The sequence below is a fragment of the Linepithema humile genome, chromosome 7 (assembly GCF_040581485.1).
Source record: "Linepithema humile isolate Giens D197 chromosome 7, Lhum_UNIL_v1.0, whole genome shotgun sequence".
In the NCBI taxonomy this organism is placed as follows: Eukaryota; Metazoa; Arthropoda; class Insecta; order Hymenoptera; family Formicidae; genus Linepithema; species Linepithema humile.
Window position 1 is genome coordinate 10946388 of NC_090134.1, and position 10793 is coordinate 10957180.

At 30.3% G+C, this 10793-nt stretch overlaps 1 protein-coding gene across 1 annotated transcript; it reads left to right on the plus strand.

Annotated features, from left to right (window-relative positions):
* Positions 1-1359: 1359 nt before the first annotated feature.
* On the plus strand, positions 1360-7940 carry LOC105674212 (uncharacterized). Its single transcript, XM_012370390.2, has 5 exons — positions 1360-2755; positions 3555-3703; positions 5781-6067; positions 6147-6215; positions 7102-7940. Exons 1-5 carry the CDS (start codon positions 2322-2324, stop codon positions 7240-7242), a joined length of 1080 nt encoding a protein of 359 aa, XP_012225813.2. The 5' UTR covers positions 1360-2321; the 3' UTR covers positions 7243-7940.
* Positions 7941-10793: the final 2853 nt, after the last annotated feature.

Genomic DNA, 10793 nt, shown 5'->3' on the forward strand with positions numbered 1-10793 from the left:
TCCAGGTGCTTATCTATACCATATATCATATAGATGGAGAAATTAACTGACATTTCTGTTTACACGATGTATCACCATGACCTATTGAGAGAGACCTTACATTTCACACGCTTCGATACTAATTGTAAGTTACAATTGACGTGCACATCTTTTATATACAGAAACTTTCCCTTTCAAATTATTACGTGTCAAGTTTTATCAATGACTGAATTTTTTTATTCACGACGCTCACACACACATGCGATATAGAAAGAGATAAAAGATTAAAATTTATAACTATAAAAAGAATTTTTAATTAGGCTCAGTTTTTCAATTAAAACTTTAAAATGATGATACACGCTTATTTATTGAGCCTTAGCTTGTTCTAGGTGCTATTTATTAATATATTTTACATGTGTTTGTCGTATATCTTACATCTAATTGTCGAACGTTTCGGCACCTTTTTTTGGGCCTTCTTCAGCGAATCTAATTTATGTTGCGTCTCTTAGTCAAAATTTAAACTGGTTGTTTTTTGGTGTAGGTCCCTTTGTCCATTTTTACGAACTTTTTGTCCACCCCTTGCTTTTTTCTCGTGTGTCAGACATGGCAACTGTTGATTTTTATTTATTGGTTTTATGTTCTTAGTTTGACTTAATTCTTCTGACTGGCTGGATTGATTTTTATTGTGACTTGTTACTTTTTGTGTTGTTCGTTTCATACTGGACAAAAAATGGACAAAAGAGACCTACACTAAAAAACAACCAGTTTAAATTTTGATTAAGAGACGCAACATGAATTAGATTCGCTGAAGAAGGCCCAAAAAAAGGTGCCGAAACGTTCGACAATTAGATGTAAGATATACGACAAACACATGTAAAATATATTAATAAATAGCACCTAAAACAAGCTAAGGCTCAATAAATAAGCGTGTATCATCATTTTTAATTAAAATTTATGTTTCTTCTTAAAATTTAATTTCTTTTTGAAACTGATTTCTATTTCAATTTTATATCTTATTTGCCGGGAAAAGATTACTATACTTGATTACAACTAATCTATAATTCAAGATATCAGCATTATTTCGTCGCTATCCTCTTATCTCTCTCTTTGTGATAGATATAAATGGGCGTAATTTGTTTCATTGTGACTCGTTAATCTCAAAACATTTAGCATCTAATCGCGATTATCATAATGTCGGGGAGCCGAATGCGACTCTCGTCGCAAATCGGCTCGTACTCTCTAATTCTTCACGATTGTGTCGATTAGTTTTTTTCCATAGATAAGCAATAGTCGTTCACGAGGAATCATCATCGTGACAGACACAAGGCAGTCAACGATGACAACCGAAATGTCAGTCTGTCACAATGTCAAATTTTTGAATACGTTCCCGCATCGGTGTTAATTGCTTGAAAGTCGCGTTAATATTTGCAGTATTCGTCGCAGATTGATATCATGAAGTGTGAAGCACCGGAAGAGCCATGCGCCAGGCACATTTTCCATTTATCTTATGGCGACATTGCCATTAGTGCGGTTAAGTGGAAGAGCTTAGTTTGCGGACCGACAGTAGTATGTACGATCGCTTCGACGGTGAACGTTGTCACTTCAGAATAGTTTTACGATAGTTTTCTCCGACTAGCAATTATTCGGCAATTCGGGCCATTTCTATCTGACGAATCGAATGTCGCTTAGATCGAATCTAACATCGAAACGCTGTAATTTAGAATCGGTCACTCGCAATGGCTGCTAGCAAAAAACGACACGAGTGTTATCGGTATAAGAACTACTTTCCAATCAAATGTTCAGTTGATTCACATTGTCGTGCGTATATGAGGCAGAAATATGAGACACTTGTTATATTTAACTGGAAGTTTAATTAAACGAACTACGTTCATTATGTTTTTTAAAATTCATACGCGTTCTAATTCCGTAAACACAAGTTGTACGGATCATTACGCATTGGAAATTTTTATACTTTTCTGGAAAGATCACGAGTTAAATTTCCATAACTTAAAAATTTCCATTTTATCTCGCATCTCCATCTTTCTTTTTATTGCTTCGTGCAACATTAAAGTACAATAGATATCTTTCAGACTATGTATTACTACAGAAATCCTTGTCATATCGACGTGATTTTTGTGAATCGACTTTGTAATCTTTGCGTTTCTCCTACGCACATCTCAAGAATCTTATTAAGAGGGAAATAAGAACACGCTGGGTAACTAAGAAGCATTTAAGTAAGAATATCAACAGACATAGTGCCGTGAGTTTTGCAAATTTTGCGGCATTTTCGCGCAAAGAGAAGTGTTCACTTTTTCTTTAGTTGCCAAGTTCTCGATGGCACAATGGTGTCTTTGAGCGATATACAACCGTTATTGCATACTGCTAGATTGTTCGGATGTGGATATTACATCGTCAGCGAGGACGATATTGTAACGATGAAACACGGTGCATTTTACTCGGTTTTATCCGCGTTTCTGTACGCGAGTCTCTGCGTGGCAAATTTTTATATGCTCCGAATGGATGATATACTGAGCCCGAGACTACTGATACTTACCGTAGTGAGAACGGGCCTGTCATATGCTTGCGTCTTCAGCGATATCGCCATGACGTTGCGGTACAATTGGAAGATACGAGCCGCGCTCTCGCACTTACGTATTTTTGACCGAGCGACTAAATATAAGGAGCTGAAAAACTCTCACAGAATGCGTTACTTCTGTTGGGCTTTATCCTTCGTTATTTTATTGTTTTGGTCAATAGTCGGGTACATAACATTTTGGTGAGTATTTATTATTTTTATATAAGTTGGTAATATAGATATCGCGAAAGAAAAAAGACGATAATTATAACGGTACGTTATTTTGCAATTGCAGATTTTACAATTTTAATTAGGATATTCTCTTTTAAGAAACAACATGCATGATAACCATCAGAATATGAGGCACTATTATACTTAAAACATATTCTCAAAGTTTTTCTAAAGTCAATAATTTCACTCTTAGCTTGAAATAGTACAGCTTGTTTTTATTTATCGAGACGTCACATTTGCATGTAACTGCATGAGTTGCGAAACTTTGAATCGAGACTATGAAGAATATTAAAAATGTAACAAGATCGTCTTTCATGATTTCTCGTCAAAAGAAAAATTTCCATTTTAAATATCTCTTGTGTGTCAACGATCATAAGATAAACGAATTTTATCACATAAATTTGCATTGTAGAATTTATTTCATTACAAGCGCATTACATACAAAATAATCTAGCGTCTATGATGCATATATGTATATAATGTGCAGTGGAAAAGAAATAAACTCCAATTATTGATTTCGATATTGAATATTAAACAGGATTGTATAAAATCGATCTATCAATATATTCGTGTTCACTGACATAATTAATTTACAAAAGATTGATAGCAAGTAAGAAAATAAGTAAATTGAAATATATAAAAGAAAGTCGAATTAAGTTGGAATCATATCGACATTTTGATATCATATTAATTTACGATAATCAGATAATTTTGTATTTTAATCATTTCTCTAACCGCTCAATGTCATTCACTATTTTGTCTTATCCAGCGTCGAGCCCAAAGATTCTGTGTTCAATGGTGTAACTTATGCCATTGTTAATGCGACGCTGTCGATGCAACTGATGACATTCGTCGGCTTGTCATCCCTTCTATATGGGAGATTTCGCAGTCTTTGTGAAATATTACTGATGCCTGAAGGTAGGTTAATTGTAGAGAATAATGCGTCTCTCGTGTTTTACAGTAATTTGACGCCAATAATTTATCTCGTCAAACTGTAACGCTAGTGCACTCTCAACAAGTTATAAATCACGCATTCTACAAAAATATAAGAGAAAAAAATTCATTTAAAATTAAATTTAAAAAAATTTTTGATTTTACTATCTTTTCTGAAAAATTTGACACAACATGTCCTAACAATAATCTTGCAGTCTTCAATTATTTTACTTTTACTAGCTTTTCTTTGTTTTGTTCGTTTTGCGAGCATTTATTGTCCACCTGTTATCATCGACGTTTAATGTCTGCGTACTAACAGCCGTACTTTCTCACGCGGTTTATTTGATAAAGACAGAATAGCCTCGAGGGTTGAAGTCCCGGCAAATTAATGTATTGATTTGTCAGTCGTTTTAAGAGCAAATAAATAAATTTCTCGGTAAAATAACGAAAGTAAATTTAATTCGATGTTAAAAAAATATTAGGAAAATGTCATATTTATTTAGAATAGTATTATTTAGTAGAAATAATTTTACTAAATTATTTCTACTATAAATAATATCATTCTAAATAAATATGACATTTTCCTAATATTTTTTTAATTTTACTATCTTTTCTGAAAAATTTGACACAACATGTGCTAACAATAATCTTGCAGTCTTCAATTATTTCAAGCAACCAATATATGTAAGTAAAGTATAAATACGAAGTAAAAATACTTATTAAGAAAGGAAACATATACATCAATGATTCAAAAAACTACAAGTTATGTATATGAAAAATATTACTATCATCTAGAAAATTTAATTTACTAAACTTTAAAAAATAAAATAAAATATTATTTTTATACAATTGTTTAAAAAATGTTATGTTAAAAGTAAATTACTTACAAAATAGTGTAAAAAAATTACGTAATATGTAATACTTTAGAAAACATGATTAAAAAGAATTATTTATTCATAAACCCAGTGATCGCATTTGAAAAAGGAATAATGGCTATTAAATTAGAAGTAAATTACAGTCAAATAACATATACAAAAAAAAAAAAATATAAAGCTGCGAGATATTTCTTGTTATAATTTTTTTATGCTGAATATAACGCCAGTTTTAAAAATGCTCCATCACAATTTTGAGAAATTTAAGGTCAAAGTTATGAAAAGGATTAATTTGACGTATTTTATCATTATAATTATGATATACGACGTGTAGAAAAGTTTCTTTTTTTTTTAAATAAATTCTTTGAATATACAAGTTTACAAAATGTAAATAAGTAATCACACGCAAAATACTACGCATACATATACGCGCGCACGCTTATACACACACAACACATACACAACTTTAAATTGGAGAGTGGTTTGTAGTCACTACTAAATACCACAAAATTGACAAGTTGTGAGATTCACTTTTTCCATTTAAAACTTCTTTATTTTCATGTACTGAAAGAAATCAAAGTATTCACATTTGTAAGCACATATCATAACCAATATATATATTTTGGTCTATTTCAAATTTGTCAATTTTGACATCAAATTCATATTCAGCAACTTCAAAAATTCTTAAATACGAATTTTCACAAAAATTACAATCGTTTATCATTTTAACATCTATTATGTTGAATTTGTTATTTTGAGTTTGTCAATTTTGACTTATTTGCAGTTCTTAGTGCTATTTATAATCTACCTGTTGTGCAACAAACACAATATTTAATCGTCAAAATTTTGTTAACCATAATGTACATAAAAAATTTCTTTTGAGAGAATTAAAAGTCCTAGTAATGTACTTTATTAAAAAAAAAACTTTTCTAACATATCGCATACCATAGTTATAATATGCTAAAGTACATTAAAATAATCCTTTTTTATAACTTTGACTTTGAATTTCTCGGAATTGTGACGTGATGAAGCATTTTCAAAACCGGCATTGTATTTAGCACATCAAAAAAACTATAAAACAAGATACTTCACATTCTTGTGTTTAAAAAAAGTTATTTTTTGTAGAATTATGTAATTTTCAACACTTAAGGATAATCACATTGCTCATGCGATATTGCGTGTTCAAACAGATGGCAAAATCATGGTGGTGAATCGATCGAGCAGACAGTTTCGCCTGCAAGAGGTGTGGTGGTTGCACTCGTGTCTCGCCAACGCGACCGAGATGATAAACTCTGTGTATGCGCTGCAGCTTCTGCTATGGATTTCCAGTATGTCCTTCAACACCCTGACGCGCATCTACACGATCAATGAGAGCGAGGCGATACCTCTGCTAATGATGAGAGAGGTGTTGCTGGTGTCTGCTTGCGTGACAAACTTACTTATCATCACTATTATCTGCCATGCGACCGCGACTCAGGTAGATCGGTCCACGCGCTCGGAGTAAGAAATCTTCCACGCAACGTGCTTAACTGATATTACTTTTTCCTGCTTAACAGGCTAATCGCGTCGGCAAGATCACCTTCACGCCATCATCGGCTATCCTCACGAAGCGAAATTTTATGCAGGTAAAATAAAAAGTTTTAGCATTCTCTAATCATGCTAATTTATAGTCTATTTTAATTTCTTAGTCAATATCTTCACTAATTAGTATTAATACGCTGAGAAAAATGTTCTATTTGATTCAATAAACCGTCTATTCAATTTTGGACGAAACAGACAGATTCTGATTGAATCTACCAAAATTTCTATTAATGTAACAAGATTCTGCAAGAGAATCCTAATTCCTATTAATGCAACAAAATCTTGTTGAATAGTTTGTAAAATCGAACAGATGGTTTGTTGAATCAAACAGAACATTTTCTCAGTGTATGGAACATTTTCTCAGTGTATGGATTTAATGCAAATTTTTATTAATTAAAATATGGTGCAGTAGCATTTCTTCAGTTAAAGGTTTAATTATAAATTGTACAATTTAAAATAAATAATTACATTGAATCATTAACAATTATCATTTTTATTACAATTTTGATTATTCTGATTAATTAAAAAAAAAGCATCTAATCAACCATAAACTGATTTTTAAACGTAATTAATTGCACAACTTGTAGTAATATTATTGTACCATTTCTGATGTTGTCTTTATCTCATTATCTTGTAATGAAGTTATACTTCCGCTTAAAAGCTAATTGCATCGAGCAAACTTTTTTTCGATCATACGATTTTAATATCTATGAAAAATGACAGAAGGTTTTCTGTCATACTTTGATTAAAATTTTGTAAATTTTATAATTTTTATTATTTATATTAAATTAAATTTTTTATAAATAATTATTAAAATAAGAAAATCTAAAATAATAAAAATCAATAAAACAAAAATTGTATAATACTTTATCGGTTTCAATTCTTTCTAAAATTATATTAATTAATATATAAATAATTAAATGATTATAGGATTGCAGTGTGGAAGCTGTAACGTACTTTCAGTTACATCAAGTGCACTTCTTCGCCTTTTTCGGAATTATACGCATCGATCTTCCGTTGCTTCTTTCGGTAAGTCCCGAGATAAATGTCGCAAATCGATTTTTCTGTTAAAATATCGAAAACATTTGCATATAGTACTGTATAAAGTTAATAATATAAAATATTATAATTATAGTAGAAAATATTGCAACTCTCTAAAAATTATCTCTATTATTTATTCTTGAAAAGAGGAGTTTTGCAGCATTATTTTAAATGAATTGAGAATTAATTATTCAGTTAAGCGTCTTTGCTGCGATATATTGATGCTTTTCATTTATACTAAAATAATTATCTAATGTACAATCGTTATATACATATGGAATACTAGTGCACGGAAATTGCAGACGGTTTGAATTGGATTTTGCGATTGAACGTCAAATAATTTAGACTAAAAAAATTTGAAATTTGATTGAATATTAAAAAAGCCTTCATCTATACCGGTTTAATATTTTGATATTGTGCTCAAATATTATTTATAGTAATGTATGAAATTTTTGAAAAACAATTTATATATTTGAAAAATAATTATTACGTGCTTTGAAGCTTTCATTCATTTTTTGCATAAATAGTTATTTAAAAAATTACACAATTTTTAAAAAGAATTTTTCACATACATAAACTTTATAAAATATAACATTTTATTAATAAAAATTTAATTCTTATACAAATATTTATGAATCTTAAATTACATGTAAAAAATACTTAATGTTTACAAATTAAATATTAATAGTATGAATATTTTACTGAATATTTTAAACATTTTTAAACAATCTATTTTGTATACATTATATAATATTACATAATAAATGCAGAGATAATTAATACCTGACAGGTAAAAAAAAAATAAATAAATGATAAATCAGTTATTTTAAACTTGTTTTATCGAAACTCCTAAGTTTCTTTCTTCTCTCAGCAGTTCTGCTGGTTGCTCCTTTATTTGTAAAAATACAATTAATTATAATCACATAATAATCAAAATATGACAATAGTGCGGATTTTCTGGCATTATGAAAAGAGAGTGATTTGGAAAAGTACGATCGCACGATCTGTTCATTATTCGCGATGCAGAAAGCGCCGGCGACGACGAAGGAAAATCGAAAATTGCGTAGCAAACTTTTCTCGCGTCAGCCGTCGCAGCTATTCTGTTGTATATACATCTGAACTACTTTTGTATGCTTTCTGTGTTTTCCGCATATGTAAGATAGTGTACATTTGAATATTGGCAAGTAAAGGACCTCGCATCAATCTTGTTGGGAGGAAACCACAACCAATATATTTATCTAATAAAATATTATATTCTTTCGGAACACTCTAATAAGAGATCCGAAAGATAAAAACGCTGACAATTCAGTGCATTTCCGGCACGTACGAGTTACTGGAGAATCGTGCAACGTAGACACGGACAAAAGTCCGGTCAAAAAGACATTCAAAATTGCAAATGATTGCAATTTTGGAGAACCCGGGGCTGTTGCTAAGATATCCCCTCTATCTAAATTCTAACAAGTATAAAAACGCCGTCGCGAGACCACGACAGCTGGTCGTAATAAATCTTTGAAAGAGTACAGACGTACGTTACTTTGAATTCCAAAATAAGAATTTACAAGGAAAGTGTCCCCCTCCGATTTTGATGAGCTTTGAATATGTTGTAAAGTAGCTCAAAATAATAGACCTGTTTTTTTGTGCGTGTTTTTTTTCTGCGTTCTCGCATGTTTAGGGGTTGAAACAATCCCTACAAGCTAAAGCGATTTATTTGATTTTGATCAAATATCATTAAAACTGTAAGAAATATAAAAAAATGTTTCCAATAAAAGTTATATGATCTTCTATAGGCTTTATAACCGCGCAGTTGAATTTTAAAAAAATGTTATATTTTTTAATTAACCCCTACCCTTTGTTCTTATTTTCACAAATTTCCAAATTTTTGTAATGACAAAAGTTGTAGCATTTTTTACGCTGAATTCAATTGTATATGACTTTATTATGTTTCGAAATCGCATCTTTCAGAAATAAGCCGTCAATATCGCACTATATGCGTCGCACTGCATGACGTATCGTTTATGCTGCGCTTGTGTTGTGCAATAGTATTTTTTATATAATATATATATACAGAGTGTCCCACCAAAAGTGGCCACCACCTTTTATCTTTTAAATTAAAAGAGATAGACTATAACAAATATATATCAAATTAAATGGTTCAAATTGAACTCTATTGCGAGCATAATATTATAGTTGCTTACAAAAGCTATTTGTGTTAACGAACGGAGAGGTATGCATAATTTTTTTATAATAATGTGGATATTTTGATGTAAGAAAAATTGTAGCGCTGTTTGAAAAGAATACAACAATGTATGATTTAATATAAATATTTTACATATTATACGAGTTTTATCGGCTTGAAATATCACGGGCGATGTCTACCTTTTTACTTTCGGCTCTGCGATATGGCAAACTTCAATAATTAATTAATAATTAACAGCGTTACAACTTCAATTGACATATGTCAATTTCTAACGCACGAGTCAGAAGTTAGCTATATCGCAGGGTCGAAAGTGAAAAGGTAGACATCGCCCGATATATATATATATAGCATTTTAGTATGTTTTATTGTATGTTTGCATAAATATAATTTTCAAAAGAATTAGTAGAAGTATATAAAGAAATATTTTTATATTATATATATTAGTATATTATATTTTATTTATATTATATATATTTATATTACATATATTAGTATACATATATATTAATATATTATATTATATATATTATTCATATTATACAGGGTGTCAATTAAGTCCCGGGACGGCTGAATATTTTTTCATGTAAGGTATTTTTGAAAAAGGTCAAGGTCATTTCTGAAGTAATTTTCAACGAGAAATTCAACGGTGACCTTCAATTTGACCTTGAGCTTGACCTTCAAGGTCATTTCAAGGCTAGGTTAGGTTTTTTAAATAAAAACCCCTATTTTTGATTCCAAAATCTAATAGCTGGTGTCAAGAGCTTTTCAAAACACTATAATGAAGTTATTTTTCATTAAGTACTTTTCGAATTATGAGGCTTGTAAATTACAGTATTTTGACATAAAATACAAAATATCTTGTAAAACATTCAATTTTTGGGAATCTTACCTTAATACTTTTATGCATAAAATAATAAGACGAATCAATTGGTATAAAGAAAACACATAGTTGCTTTCAAGAAAAAGTATGCAGTTGCATGTTGCAAACTACATATTTTTTCTTGAAAGTAACTATGTGTTTTCTTTATACCAATTGATTCGTCTCATTATTTTATGCATAAAAGTATTAAGGTAAGATTCCCAAAAATTGAATGTTTTACAAGATATTTTGTATTTTATGTCAAAATACTGTAATTTACAAGCCTCATAATTCGAAAAGTACTTAATGAAAAATAACTTCATTATAGTGTTTTGAAAAGCTCTTGACACCAGCTATTAGATTTTGGAATCAAAAATAGGGGTTTTTATTTAAAAAACCTAACCTAACCTTGAAATGACCTTGAAGGTCAAGCTCAAGGTCAAATTGAAGGTCACCGTTGAATTCCTCGTTGAAAATTACTTCAGAAATAACCTTGACCTTTTTCAAAAATACCTTACATGAGAA

What these genes read in the sequence shown, in the direction of transcription:
- LOC105674212 (XM_012370390.2), top strand. Translation starts at nt 2,322, where the DNA reads ATGGTGTCTTTGAGCGATATACAACCGTTATTGCATACTGCTAGATTG. An exon ending in GTCGGGTACATAACATTTTG is followed by an intron (nt 2,756 to 3,554) that starts GTGAGTATTTAT and finishes TGTCTTATCCAG; the next exon opens with CGTCGAGCCCAAAGATTCTG. An exon ending in CGAAGCGAAATTTTATGCAG is followed by an intron (nt 6,216 to 7,101) that starts GTAAAATAAAAA and finishes AAATGATTATAG; the next exon opens with GATTGCAGTGTGGAAGCTGT.